Source organism: Urocampus carinirostris, chromosome 17 (genome assembly GCF_059441175.1).
Source record: "Urocampus carinirostris isolate Australia breed hairy pipefish chromosome 17, RoL_Ucar_1.0, whole genome shotgun sequence".
NCBI lineage: Eukaryota > Metazoa > Chordata > Actinopteri > Syngnathiformes > Syngnathidae > Urocampus > Urocampus carinirostris.
This window is the reverse complement of record NC_142365.1, coordinates 19,188,652-19,204,201: the sequence shown is the minus strand read 5'-3', so window position 1 is coordinate 19,204,201 and position 15,550 is coordinate 19,188,652. Positions and strand designations below refer to the sequence as shown.

Genomic DNA, 15,550 nt, shown 5'->3' with positions numbered 1-15,550 from the left:
TCTTTGCGAAGACGATATTCTGAACTGAATAACATTAAAGGCTTTCAGGGAAGCAGTTTGGTCATTCTGAACTGAATGACTTGAACGCCATTGTGGGCAGTAATTTGGTTGACCTGAAAGATAGAAATAAAAGAATGACCGCGCGCTTTCAAATGCTTGTCACTCACAATGCTTGGTTTGAGCTGAGAAAAAGTCAAACAACATTCTTTACTTTAACACACCTGATATCGTGACTAAAAATAGTGTGATAATGAGATAAGACATAATGCCTTTTTGTGTCGTCTGTATCTCGAGTGGTCTAGGTGACATTATTTGGTGCTTTCTCCTCCGCCATCCGGGTTAAATTTCTGTTGCATTCAATTTTATGCAATTGTGAACGGTATTACGATAACAACTGTATGTTACATCCCACATGCCGATATTTCTTGTGTAAAGACCATGTAAATTATAACTATAGTCTTATCCCCCTTGTTTTATAACCTTATCTTCTCTGTTCCTTTATCTTCTTGGCTCATACCTCACTTTGAATGTGTAAAACTGGAGTGTCATGCCCGATTTTGTTGTCACAATATGTTAACCCATTTTGTAACAATGACAATAAAGGTATATTCTATTCTATTCTATTTATGTCTCTAGCAGTCTACTGGTTAGATATTGGTGCACTAACATTTGCTATCCGTCTCGACTCTGCTTGCCACCATCAGCATTAGAATTTATTGACTGAGTAGTAATTGCACAAATGCAATGAAACGCATTTCCAATTTTGTCCATATGTAAGGTGCAACGGATTATAAGGCGCATGTTCAAATTTCTGGACAGTTTGGGGTTTTTGGGTGTGCCTTATACTTGGGAAAATACAGTAATCATCTCTTATTTGCTGCTTTTTCTGATATCGATTCTCTGTAGGAATTGAGTTATCATGTTTGATCGACTCAATTTCCACAAGCAATCCCAGAATTGAATGGAAGAAGATCAAACCCGAAGGACCAAGCTATGTGTACTTCAACCAGAAGGTTTCAGGTGAATACCTCATACATATAAACAAAAACATTGTCACACTGTTTATCCAATGACAATAACTTGTGGCTTAGGTTTTTTCTTTTCTTTTTTTGTGTGTAGGTGACTTGGAGAACCGAGCAGTAATCAGAGAACCAGCCACGTTAGTTATAACCAATGCAACTCGAATGGACACGGCCAAATATCGCTGTGAGGTCACAGCTGCTGATGACCAAAAGTCCTTTGATGAGATTGTGATTGACCTTGTTGTTCGAGGTATAGTACTCCCAATCAGTGGAGCCCATCAATCTTTCACTTGTGCACTGCCTCTATAAATCGTTTGAATCTCTAAAAGCAGAAGGTATTATAGTTTTTAAACCACATACATATATTTTATTCATTTATTTCTTTTTGGAACCACTTATCAGTTGGGTCGCAGGTATGTAAACATCAAATAATGTAATATATAAAATTTATAAAATGGGTTTCTTAAAAAGGAAATATGTACTTTGAAATGCAGAGAATAACACAAACCTGTGTCCAATATTCAATTTATCTTTTAAGCAGATTTTGTTTACTTTACTTGGCTTTTAGATATCCTTACCTTTGTAACTTTTATTCTACGTTGTATTATTGTATTTTTTGTTAAGCATATTGAATTACGTTGTGCATTAAATGTTATCTAGAGCAGTGGTTGGCAACTACTGGGTTTTTGCTTATACCATATTTTTTCTATATACATTAAGTTTTCCGGTAGTCAATTTAAGTGATAATGGATCAGTCAGCAATTACCGCTGACCAAATTTGCTCAGCATTTGATGAAACAGGAATCAAACCCAGATCGCGGTGGTGAGAGTGCCCGATTCTAATAGCTAGACTAGGGGTCGGTAACTTATGGCTCTTTTCATAAGTACATATAGCTCATAGATAAAATCTGACTAACACACATTTCTCTGTGGCGTTCCAAATTCAGGTGGTCAGATCCCGATATTGGTAAATGCGAAGCCGAACCAACGTTGAGTATCACATAGTGCAGTATACATAGGGCACATTCTCAATTACCGTTTAAAGTCAGGGTTGCACACCAACATACCCCACTTTGGTAGAAGGTCGCTAAGAAATCCTTTAAATGGAATACAGATACCTTGTGATGAAAACCCACAGAACATTCTGTAAACACCCGAAAACGCCTGCAAACCACTCCGAGCAATTTGATTAGGTGAGCAGTAGACGTGTGCGAATCTGGGCACAGTGCGCAAGGCTTCCCTCGCTTTTCACTCAGTGCAGTGTACGTCGAAGGTAAATGTGACGATATCTTTATCGTTTGCAGTATTTTGTGACATTTTTACTAAAAGAACTTTGCACCTTGTTTTGAAACCATTATTTAGGACAAAAATGACAGTCAAAAAGCCTCAACACTCTTAAGTAACTGCGGGAGGAAGACAAAATTTAAATTGGTATATATATGTATATTGATAAGGGACACAGGCTCTGGCATTATTACTTCATAGGTTTGATCAAATTATCAAATGGCACACAGTGAATAAAATGTGCAGTGCAATGAGCTTTTGTCTGGAGAACGGCTTTGGTGGTATTGTTTAATTTTGTCTTAAAAATAATGGTGTGGCTCTCGAAAACAAAAATTTTATTAGTTTTGCCTTATAATGTTCTTTGTGTCAAAAAGGTTCCCAACCCCAGTGTTAAAACCACTAAGGTTACAGGTGACATAAGAAAAATGCAATGGGAATCAAACGCGGGTCACGACGGTGAGAGCGCTGGATCCTAACTGCTTATCCACTTCAAAAGTTCTTGTGGCTAGGTTGTAGTGTTCTCACTGGTGTTATCCGATTGATTTTGCATCATTGCATCTAATGGTGAGCAAACGCGGTCACCGGTGTATTTCGACTAATCAATCATTGCTCAACACCTTAAAACATGCATTCAAACTAAGTTTATCTTTTGGTTAAAAAAATTCTGTGTCTACACAAATAAATATGGTATAACCAAAAAGTAAGGCAATTTGTTTTTGTTGTATTTAGGACCTACGGCCTGATACCAGTCTGCAGCCCAGGGGTTGCCAACCACTGCTTTAAATATTATGAACAAAACATGTAAAAAAACATAATACAGTATTCAGGTATAAAGCAGTGCATTCCTTTTCTCAAAACTATGTCTTGAAATTTTCAAAAAATGTAGCCATCCTAGTGATATGACTATAACTCCAAATTGGACTAATCATAACGTAATTAGAATGCCCTTAAAAGAGAGAGACCTTGCCCAGTGAGTTCACAGTAAGATGAGAAGCTATTGCAGGTGGCACCAAGTCTTTGGCATACATGTGAGGGAGGCTGTGTTGTGACCGGACTGGACCTACTCGGCATGTTCCAGGCTATAAGAGGAAACCTCTGAAACTGCATATGCTCGGAATCACAGTGCTAAAGAAAGCCAGCGTCACATGTTTTGCTGGCATTTTTTGGCATCGCTCAAAAATCGCGTTCCCATCCGAACTATAAATGATAAGCGCGGGTCAAATGACTATACAGCAGTGGTCCGCAAACTATTCTATGCCAGGGACCGGTTCATTGTCTGCCAATATTTTCACGGCCTGGGCACATGTTTGTACTTTTCTAAAATCCCACTAACGACGATAATAACGATAATGATAATATTTATGATAGACAACATTATTACTATTGAGCGTAATTCCACTTTGATGATATTTGGAACACATTCTTTCATTTTCTTAAGCGCTCATAATTTATTTCTTATCACTAAGGGGTGCTAGTCCCATCCCAGTCATGTTTTCGGAACGTAGGAGGAAACTGGAGTGCCAGAGGGCACAGAGAGAACATGCACACTCCACACAAGGAGGCCGGTAGTAGAAATTGAACACGGGACCTCTAAACTGCAAGGCGGACGTGCTAAAAGAAACACGCCCTGGTTTCCATCGTAACACAGGACGCAAAACGTCACGTCAATCAGTGTGCCAAGTCATTGGAAATACTAATTCATCAAATGAAGCAACCCTGCAAAAAAACTTGTAGGTGTTATGTCGTCTCTGTGTCGTGTTCTTGAATTAAGGATCCATCCATCCTTGAGAGTCAGTAAGAGAGTAATAGGTAAAAAATTCAACTTATTTTTCTTTTTTGTAGCCCAGTACCAAACTGCACATTATTTTCATTGCAAAACGTCAAGAATGTGTCCTGTTTTCAATTCAAAGAACCTATATATTTTGACATTATCAGATATTTTTGAAAAAAACCCAGGGAGCCACTTCGGAGCACTAAAGAACCATATCCAATTTTAATGGGTCAAGAAATCCAACCTTGTTTGGGATAGAAAGCATTTTCCTCTCCCTTTTGACATGATAGCTTTTAGAGCAACTTGCAATTGAAAAAGATTTGCGCATAATGTTGGTACATCAAGCTATTTTACGTCTGTGTACAACTCAGCCCGTAACGTCTTTGACGCGCGCGCAGACACAGGCAGAAAAGAGGCGGGGTGACTGTTTATCAGAAAGCAGAACACAATGCATGATGAAACTCCGCAAAGTACCGGAAAAGCAATAAGTAAACCTCGATACAGCAAGGGATTACTTTACTTTTAATTACATTGAAAGATGCGGCACTGTCACAATTTTACATTGTTCTTTTTTTGGGGCCACAACAGTGAAGCCAGTGGTTCCAAAATGCAGCGTCCCCCAATCGGTTCCTTTCGGGAAGTCAGCAGAGTTGAGTTGTGTGGAGGAGGAGGGCTTCCCCAAGTCCCAGTACCAGTGGTTCAAGAACAAGGAAGAAATTCCCGACGACCCGAAGAGCAGCATGAAGTTCTTCAACTCGTCGTACACGCTGAACTCGGAAACAGGAATTCTGGTTAGTATGTGTGTGCATGTGTTTGGACATGGACACGCATGAGTCAGTAGGGTGGGATAGGCCCGGTGGTCCGACGCCCAAGGGTGGGCCAGATATTTTGGGTAGACAGTTGATGGGAAAGGAGGACTAGAGCCAGAAGGGGAATCTACTGCCCTCGCTTGCACATTCCTAAATGGACTTGCGTTGTCTGCAATCTCTCCACTGCCGAAGGTTCTTCTTGCTTTTCTCCATGCTTGCCTCAAACAAATGAAATATTACTTCATAGAAAGTGTTAACGTGGGCTGTAAATTAATTAGGTTTGGATGATCTTTATTCTTTATTTCTTTTCTTAAATAGCTTTCTGTGTTGGAAAGTAAGGAACACTAAGCGAGCTGCCAAATTGATATCATGCCATCCGTTAAAAGCTTGTAGTTGAAGACACGCACCTAACTTTGACTGAAGGGCAAATGGTAACATACCTACGACCATGTTCAACAAAACATTGACGGATAACTTATTTGTAACAACATACCTGAAACGTTTAATATTCGAATATTTTCTTCCCTTTCAAGGGTCAATTCTTTTCTACACTGGAAAGGTATTTTACTCCTACCGTAGGTGCATTACCTCTAAAATGAATATGTTAGAGCACAGGTGTCAAACAGGCGGCCAACGGGCCAGATCAGGCCCGCTAAGGGATTGAATCCGGCCCGCGAGATAACACTCAGAGAAGTGCAAGAGAAAAACAAGCTGCAGGTTGAAATATGTCAACTTGATGTTGCCAAAGCCAGGTGCCTCGAACAAAGACACTGTACTTGTATTTCTTTCCCTCTCTCTCTTTCTCTCTCTCTCTCTCTGTCTCTCTCTCTCTTTCCCACCCCTTTTCTCCCACACTCTGTCTCTGACTCTTTCACTCTGTCTCTCCTTTTCTCTTCCTTTGTTGCTCTTTGTTTCTTTCTCTGTGTCTTTTTAACTTCTTTTGCTCTAACTTCCCTTTTTCCTTTTCTCTCTTTTCTCTTTCTCTTTTCCTACCCTTCACGCTTGCTTTTCTCTTTTCTCTCACTCTGTCTTTCTATTTCTCTTTGGATTTCTTTCTTCCTCCTCCTTTCTTTTCCCCCTCTCTCATGACTTTTTATCACTTTTGTTTCTCACGCTCTCTCCCCTCTCTCTTTTTCTTTCTTTGTCCCGCCCTCTCTCCTTTTCCCTCCCTCTTTCTCTTATTTCTTTATCCTTCTTTTTCTTTCTCTTTAATCTACTAGTACGGCCCTCGACAGAATGTTTGTTCTATCGTGTGGCCCCCGAGTTAAAATGAGTTTGACACCCCTGTGTTAGAGTGATAGTGTAAAACCTTTGTAAAGTCTATTTATTTTTACCAGCACTGGAGGTTAGTGTGTTCCCGTTTTACTTAGTTCATTGTTGGAAGAACACTAGAGCAGTTAAAACCCTTTAACAATGCATATTTAACTGGTAAATGTATTGTGTTGAATTCTGCAATATCATATTCTAAAAAATATTCAAATACATGCTTAATGCATGCTTCCCAGCATATGGAAAGATTCATATGAAAAACTTCAAATTCCACCTTTGATTTTTTTTTGATTTTCTTGTTGACATGTTGAAAAAACTCGGGACACACTGGTTGGACCTCTTTGTCTAAATCCACCCACTTTATTTTAACACTAATTTGCATAGTATAGTCTGATAGGTTAAACTGTCTCTCCACTTCTTCACCACTTCACCTGTGTGTCAATAACCTCTATGTTCAATATATATGCGTACGTAAAATAGCTTGTATAGTATTTTGTCGAATAACTCGTTTTCTCCGTTCTCTAACATTCGTTTGTGAAAAAGTGGCAGATTTTAAGATTGGCTGCTTTATAATTTATATACATTTTCAGTTTATTGTGAATGGGAAAAGAACAAAGGCAGCATTATTCTATCCAATGATCAGAGTCACAGTTGAGTTACATACAGTCTTTAAACAGTTCTTCCTCAATGTATTTGGTCTTATGTGTGTTTGGCTATATGCCTACAGAGACAACACTAAATTGCTCTTCTGTTCTTTCCGCAATTCAGAAGTTCATCTCAGTCAGGAAAGAAGACGCTGGTGAATACCACTGCCGAGCTAAAAACGATGCAGGATATGCTGAGTGTTCACCTCAAAAGATGGAAGTCTGTAAGTACTCGTCGTTTAAATCGGGATCTTAAGTGTTTATAGTGGTTCACAGTCAGAAGAAGTGTCTTTCCGAACCATCATTTCAATACCTTCTGTCATGTTCACAGATGATATTGACGTCGTGGGGATTATACTAGGAGTAGTGGTGGTGCTAGTAGTACTTATATGTATATCTGCTGGCATCTGCTGTGCATATAAGCGAGGGTACTTCGCCAGTCAAAAGCATGCAGGAAACAAGTAAGATGTCATCAGTCTGTTCTCCAAAACAGACAATGAAAGCTACATGTTGTACACCTATTTACCGTTATTTGATTGATGTATTTGTTGTAGCTACAAGGTCCCAGCAAAAGGAGACATGGTGGACTATGTCAGAACGGAAGATGAGGTTTGTAATTTCTGCCGAGTTTGAAAATGATTACTATCTTTTGATAAAACTTGAGTGTTTGTATCAAAGGTAAACTTTGGAGGATTTTTGTTAAAAAAAAAAACTTGAGTTTAGTACATCTGCCTCAGGGTTCTGGACTACAAAGCCGCTATTTTTTGCCACATTCTTAAGACTGTGGATATGAATACGGCTTATTCTTTGTTTTTTGTTTTTCTTGCGGCACCAATAAAAACAGCGAGCTACTCTTCTCCACAACATGCGCTGTAAATACAAAACACTGCATTGACGTCTGAAAATATTTACGACACCCTTCCAGAGAAATTAGTCCATGTTTTTGCCAACATTATTCATATCATACATACCGGAACAAAAGAGGCGCTTTGACAGTACGGTACTCTATACAATAATTACAAGGCTGTGTCACATTAAAATAAGCCCAATATTTTTAGACCATAGCGCCACGGCAACCATACTGTGGAAAATAAGACGAGATTTGGTTTGTGCCTGTCAATTGTAGTTTGCATATTTAAACGGACTTTAAACAAAATAAATAGGATTGGTTTTCTCTAACCTGAGGACCGTTGTAAGCATTAAAATGAACAGTAAGTAGCTCAAGGGACTTCATGTAGCAACTAGCGCGTCTGCCTAACTCCACCTCAGTCGTTGCATATTGGACAAAACTCCTTTAACATTAGTTAAACCCACGGCAATCAGGAATAATTAGTTGGCTCATCATGAGTCTTCTGTGCTTGAGGATCGACGTTATGTTGTGAATTTTATCATTTGTTTTTTATGGTTTGGATTTGTTGGCTGCTACCAAGGAGTTATGTTTGAATGGGGATAAGATAATTCCCCAGGGCACAGTCCAAAGGGGCAGGAAGAGAGGAAGACCGGAAAAGAACTAGGGCGACAATATTAGGGAATAGACTGGTGCCAGCTTTGCCACAACCCAAGAACAGGACAGGGACCGTCAACAGTGGAGAAAGCTGTCCATAGTTCCTTCCTCATTGATGCCCCGACGACCCATGTAGTTAAGGGTTCCGTGAAGCGTGAATCTTGATTGGATGTTTAGAATGAGGCATGGTCAAAGCTTTGATTTTAAGCAATTAAAAGATTGTCCATAATATAACCTTGCCTTTAAAGTAACGAGGAGTGACTGTGAGTGCAATATATACAAGATTGATCTAATACTTCATTTATTATGAAAGAGTAAAGGTCACAGCCAACACACTCGTTGCAACCACCACAGAACCACTTAAATGGTTCCTGCAATCGCCGCTTTTGAGACTGGTGTACATTTAATACCAGTGTGTAATTACAAAAGGCGTTTCTAGAATTTGTTCAAGTGACTAAACTTGGTATTATGACGTTAGAAAACCCTTATTTTAAAATGTAATTGAATTGTCTTTATTGTAATTAATATCAACATTGTGTTGTAAAGATTGATAAGAATAGTGCATCGTGAGTCACAAAGTATACATTTCTTCTCAGTTTTGTGCAATAACATTTAGCAGCAACAAAAAGGTTACTAAATGAAATGCAGCATATTAATTTGAGCAGTCTTGTTTCTGTCACGACCAGCACAATGGGTAGACCCAATCGCATAAAGTTTCTCACAAGTTCATTGATAAAAAGGGGAAGGGCAGCACCCGCGACTCGGTGCTCGCTGGACGCGGGAAGCAAGCCACTCACACAATTGGATTGTGTTCCGAACACGGAAGTGGATCTTCCGGAGCAGGAGATGGCGTGTCGAGGATGGAAACAAACAGGAGAGCAAACGTGGTCGGTGTCAAAAAACAGGTCGTAGCCGGAAACAAACGGGGAAATCAGGAACGGACAGGTGGAAAACGGGTGAAAAAAGCGGGACCGACGGGAGTCAGAGTCAAAGTCAAAATGCTTGCCTTGTAGAAACAGAGGTTCGCTGACAGACTGACCACAGGCGAGTGCAAGGACTGGGAACCAATCAGGAAGCCAGCAGCGGCTGGCGCCATACGAGCGGGCACAGGTGCAATTAATCAGTCATCATGACAGTTTTGGGTCGGGATGGCCCAGAGTAAGAACTTCTGTCTTTAAAGGACCTTAAAAGAGCTGGTGGCTGGGGGGAAGCGCATGGGTTTTGGAAAAGGGCAGTTTGCTGTTTTCCTCTGTCTCCCGCACACTTCAGGAATTTGGCAACCGAGCGCCAAAATAATTACATATATTTATATGTAAACGCCATTGGCGTCGCTCCGTTTTTCTCCAAAAAGTGCCCAAAGCATAATGCAAATTGCCAATCAGTTGGCGCTAAAAGCCATCGATGGAAGTAAACGAGTTAAGAACTTTGTAGATGATTGTTCCTCTCCAGCTCAGTCCCAATATGTGAATATTTCTGTTATGTACTTCGCAGGGAGACTTTCGACACAAGTCGTCATTTGTGATCTGAAAGTGAGGAAAAGCTGCCATCGAGGAAGTGCCAAGTCAAGCAAGCAGTCTACGGACCCGCACCACTTCACGCTTTGTGCTCTCTGCGTGAATACTTTTTTCAAGTTTGCCAAAGGTGACAAGATCGCAAAAATCTTATCCTATTTAGTACAATAGGACTGTTTTGTCAAATTGCTGTGCTAAACTGTGGACTTGTGGAAAATCAAATGCCCTCAGATGAAACAATAGACTTTATGCACGGCAGCTAGCAACATCGTTCCGGGAAGAATACGTCGTACAATCCACTGGGACACCAACCGGGGAAATAACCTCACACGTTAAAATTGTGTTGGTGTGGTATTTTGTAAAAACTGTATTAGATAGAAGGAAATGCCATCCTTTCAACTGACAAGTCAGTGTTGTAAATAGGTATAAAGCCTGAAGCTAGCAAGGTTTCTACAGTATTAACATTGAAGACTGTGGAGCCAACTTCAGGTTTGTGTATTTTTATGGATTTTAACACATACCAGTGTCGCGATGTGACTGCATAGCATAACAATTGGAATGGTATTGTTGTTCTTAGTGTTGCTCCACTAAGCTTGGAAGAATAAGCGCCTAGCACTGGCGTTAGCGCTCCATGTGAACAGTCATCCCGATCGTTAGTTTAGTATCATGCGCTCGCCATTTTTTAAATAGATTTTTAATAGTTTTTTTCGTACTTTTTAAAGGTTTTCATTAGCTCGATTTTGACTGACTAGACACAAATGCAAAAACCACGCGTGCATAAGGTCCATCGACAACACAAGCCATCGGAACAATCACACGTGAAACATTTCTCAAACCTTTCGTCATTAATGTAACATTTATTTTATATTGTTGATATTTTCCTGGACTATTTTTGATGGGATATATTTAAATGCCTCTAGAAAAAGGTTTACTTTTTAAAATATTTGTAAAATACTAACTGTGTTCTTTTTTTACTGTAGCTACTATTTGGCTGTGGGTTATAATGTGTTGCTTTTACCAGGCTACGTCACTCCGGCAGCATTTATATGAAAGAAAGTACGACTTAAATCAGAATTGTGTCGGCACCTCGACGCACGGTTCATGATCGGCGGTTTAGCATATTGAACTCTCTCCGCTGGGATAACCGGGATTTGGTTGTTTAAAAAAAAAACGAAAAAAAACTTGTTTTGTTTGTATCGTCATAGGTTTTTCAAGAGTGCCAGTCGAATGCTGTGAAAACACTGTAAACAATCAGGGCTGCGTTTTCTTGATTTTTCAAGTGTCCTTCTCAGCTTGCTTGTTCATCTTGTATATATTTGCTGTCCTGTTGCTGTCGTATACAACTGCGTTCAGCATTGGGGTGCTGGGTCTTTTATTGAACCTGGGAATACCGTACGCTTCTGGATATACAGGGCATGATACGATTGTTCCTTGGTATGATTTTAAGAGATGCGATCTAGTACAAACATATACTGTAGGGCCTTAGTGCTCAGTGATAAGCATAGAACATGCAAACTCAACCCAGCTGGAATTGAACGCAGGAACTCTAAACAGTGAGGCGGGCATGCTAACCAGTCAACTCCCATGCCACCTATATTGGTTTTTGACACAGAATCCAGACTTAAATAATACACAATGACACAAGGTACTGTGAGAAAGATGTATATAATCATAAAATAAGTGAAATAGATTAAAAAAAATAAAAAAAACATACTTTTACACTTAATCTATAATTAGGAATCAAAGCCGGGACCTCTTAACTGTGAGGCGAACTTGCTAACCACTCTCTCTACCTATGACCATATCATTGCTTCTTTATCATTGGTTTTTTGTGTTCAACTGTAAAATTTTGCACTCATGAAATTTCTAAAGTGATTCGAGATTATTGTTGGATTCTGGAACGTTGTTTTAACATTGAAAAAATCATGCTTGGTGAGTACTCCAACACATCATCTGTTTGAACCAGAAAGTGTTGAAAATAGGATTTCATGTTTTATGTAGACTATGTAGTCATATCTTATCATTTGGTTTCTAGTTTTGGTAAAAAGTTATAAATTAGTTCTAATCTGAAATGTAAAGGATTTATTTACAAATGTAGGTTCATTTCTCAAAGGGCTCCATTCATTTTACAGCAGTGGTCGGCAACCAGCGGACCGCGGAACGGTACCGGACTATAGGTTGTTTAGTACCAGGCCGCACAGCAAACACATGTTTTTTAAAAAAAATGCCTTGCTTATTACTTATCTCTTATTAATTGTATGATGGTAAATTCTAGTATTTGGGCAATGGTTAGTCTATCGGTTATATTTGCTCAACATTTGCTGCACCAGGAATCAAGCCTGGATAGTGGCAATAAGAACACTGTTGATGACATAGGAAAAAGCTATTTAATTACTATCTACCCTGATCATATCCCTTGAGAGGGGTGACCGACAGCAAGACAAGCACATACAAAAAAAAGTAAATAAAAAAGGGAAAAGGTAGCAAAAAACACACACAAACATTTTTGGACCATGGCCAACCCAAATGCCCAAAAAAGTTAAGCACCTCGGCACCCAAGTGGGTCATGCTTTCGTCCCTCCAGATGAAACGGGACGCAAGAAAGTGGACATGTCACTCGGGTCAGGGTGATGCAAAACACTCTGTTCAACAGCAGGGCCCGACAGCTTTCACTGGTTTACCCCTGCCGCATCATACAGGTGCCGTGCCCATCCCTTAGAACGCGTCTAAACATCCCACTATCCTTTTACAACACCTCTCCACTCATTCCTATCACCAACAAAATATTAAATTACAAAATGTATAAATTATACATTAATTATTATTACATGAAACTACAACATTCTACAACGTGTTACAATACTGGAGCATTATGGGAATGAGTTCAGCCAAAACAACATGATAGACATTGACCAATAATGTGCGCCCTCAAGATAAAAAAGGCAATAGAACGTGGTACTGTGAGTAAAAATACTCCGCAACGAGATAAAATCATGCTTTTTCCTATGTTATCAAGGGTGGTCTCATTGCCGTGTCCGGGCTTGATTCCCAATTAAGTCCGCCTTCAAGATGTTAAAAAAAAGGTAATGTGAATAAACACTGTCTGAGGATGATATCAAATCGAATACCTTTTCCAATGTCATTTAGATCCCTACGATCTAGTGATAACACATTGGATTTAGGCCTATTATCATTATGCTTATTATTGTTATTACAATCAATACTAGTGTTGTAATTGGGCCGGAACACGAGAATAATAGATGACGCTTAACCGGTCTGTGGTACAGAAACGGTTGCTGACCATTGTTTTACAGTATATAACGGGTACTTTTGTAGTGTTTGAATTAATTCCAAGATAATGGCGAAAATAGGCAATTATTTTCCCTTAATATTAACAATAAACTATCTCACTTTTCCGTGTTTCCTCTACAATAAGCTTTGGCCGTCCTGCACAATTGTCTATCAATCATCATAAATGAGACCCCAAATGTTTGTGCGTAGAAATTTGCCAGAGGGCTGTTTTTGATCAAATATTAACACAACTTGCTAACTGGAATGAGTCAACACAGCCACAAAGTCGTTTGAGGTTACTAATGGATCCAAACTGAGGTAAAGGAGTCACGCAAACCAAACCTACCCCCACCACTTCCTTAAATTATACAAATGTCATTCTTGAAAGTTTAATTGTGTAAATTTGATTCTACCAAGTGCCTTCTGCCGTTAATAAAGATCCTCGCCCCATTCTTATTTTGCCGGAGGTTTCATGCAACCACACATTTCTTTCTTGACATATCTCCAATTGGAATATATATTTTTGTTGTATAGGATATTAGTATTGATAGAAATATTACTGTTGTGCCTCAATCTAGTGGAATATATTTTTGGATGAGATGCACCATGGCCATTTGTAGAAACAGTTATAATGCAAACTTGAATATTTCACATTGTTTCCACCGTCTATGACAGTTACACATAATGTGACTATATCACCCTGGTTACTTTTACTCGGAAATGAGTTTTTATGCGGCACTCTTTCTGTGTATGTTTTTCACCATGCCATGAAAATAGAGTTGTCATCTAAATAAACATCTTTGACAGTTTGCTAGGGATACAGGATTTGTCCATTTTTGCTTTTTGTGATGAATAAAATTCACTTCTAGTAAGTGTAGTGATTCTTGTGTGTATTTCTATACACGTGTATCTGTTGCAAATATTTATAGTTATTCTGTATGTACACATGTGAATTTACCACCTACAGTGAAGAAAATAAGTATGAACACCCTGCTATTTTGCTATTTCCCCCACTTAGAAACCATGGAGGGGTCTGAAATTGTCATCGTAGGTGCATGTTCACTGTGGGGGAGATAAACTAAAAACAAAAATCCAGAAATCACAATGCATGATTTTTAATGATGAATTATTTGTGTGATACAGCTGCAAATAAGTATTTGAACAACTGTGTATCATTTAGAATTCGGACCCTGAAAGACCTGTTAATCCACCCATTAGAAGTCCACCTGCACTCCATTTATCATCCTGAATCAGATGCACCTGTTTGAGGTTGTTAGCTCCATAAAGACACCTGTCCACCCCATACAATCGGTACGACTTTAACTTGTTAAATGGCGAAGACCAAAGAGCTGTCCAAAGACACCCGAGACAAAATTGTACTCATCCACAAGGCTGAAAAGGGCTACAGAACAATTGCCAAGCAGCTTGGTGAAAAAAGGTCCACTGTTGGAGCAATCGTTAGAAAATGGAAGAAGCTAAACATGATGGTCAATCTCAATGGGAGTGGAGCCCCATGTGAGATATCACCTCGTGGGGTCTCAATAATTCTAAGTAAGTTAAGGAATCAGCCTGGAACTACACGACAGGAGTTGCTCAATGACCTGAAAAGAGTTTGGACCACTATTTCCAAGGTAACTAGGTAATGAGACTTCATTGTTTGAAATCATGCATGAAACAAAAGGTTCAGACCAAAATAGAACTTTTTGGTCACAATTCCATTAAGTTTCCTTCAGTCAAAGTATTTAAGATTGGTCGTGGCTGGGTCTTCCAACATGACAACGACCCGAAGCACACAGCCTGTAAAACCAAGAAGTGGCTCCATGAGAAGCATATCAGGGTTCTAGTATGGCCCAGCCAGTCTCCAGACCTGAACCCAATCAAAAATCTTTGGAGGGAACTCAAACTCCGTGTTTCTCACCGACAGCCTAGAAACCTGACTGATCTCTAGAAGGTCTGTGTGGAGGAGTGGGCCAAGATCCCTCCTGCAGTCTGCAAACCTGGTAAAAAAAACTACAGGGAACGTTTGACCTCTGTAATAGCAAACAAAGGCTACTGTACCAAATATTAACATTCATTTTCTCAGGTGTTCAAATACTTATTTGCAGCTATATAACAAATAAATCGTTAAAAAATCATGCATTGTGATTTATGGATTTTTCTTTTTAGTTTATCTTTCTCACAGTGGACATGCTCTTACGATGAAAATTTCAGACCCATCCATGATTTCTAAGTGGGATAAATAGAAAAATAGCAGGGTGTTCAAATATTTAATTTCCTTACTTTATATCAAAGTCAAGGCCTGTGGTCCAGATGTTGCCACCAAGGAATTTTTCTGCGGCCCCTGAGATATTATTTCATTAATGTATCTCATACAATAAATCATTGTGTATTTTTTTTCACTGTACTGTACTTTTCCTTGGATAATTTGTTGTTTTATGGTTATAG

The 15,550-nt window shown here is 39.3% G+C and overlaps 1 protein-coding gene across 1 annotated transcript in view; it reads left to right on the top strand.

The window, feature by feature from the left end:
* The window catches only part of jam3b (junctional adhesion molecule 3b), a 50,082-nt gene extending 38,574 nt beyond the window's left edge, over window positions 1–11,508 (top strand). The window contains exons 3-9 of the mRNA XM_088320900.1: window positions 907–1,020; window positions 1,120–1,272; window positions 4,666–4,868; window positions 6,924–7,023; window positions 7,131–7,260; window positions 7,354–7,408; window positions 9,795–11,508. Of these exons, the coding sequence (XP_088177026.1) occupies window positions 907–1,020; window positions 1,120–1,272; window positions 4,666–4,868; window positions 6,924–7,023; window positions 7,131–7,260; window positions 7,354–7,408; window positions 9,795–9,830 (791 nt within the window). The 3' untranslated portion in view covers window positions 9,831–11,508. The remainder of the gene's footprint in view (window positions 1–906; window positions 1,021–1,119; window positions 1,273–4,665; window positions 4,869–6,923; window positions 7,024–7,130; window positions 7,261–7,353; window positions 7,409–9,794) is intronic.
* The last annotated feature ends 4,042 nt before the right edge of the window (window positions 11,509–15,550 follow it).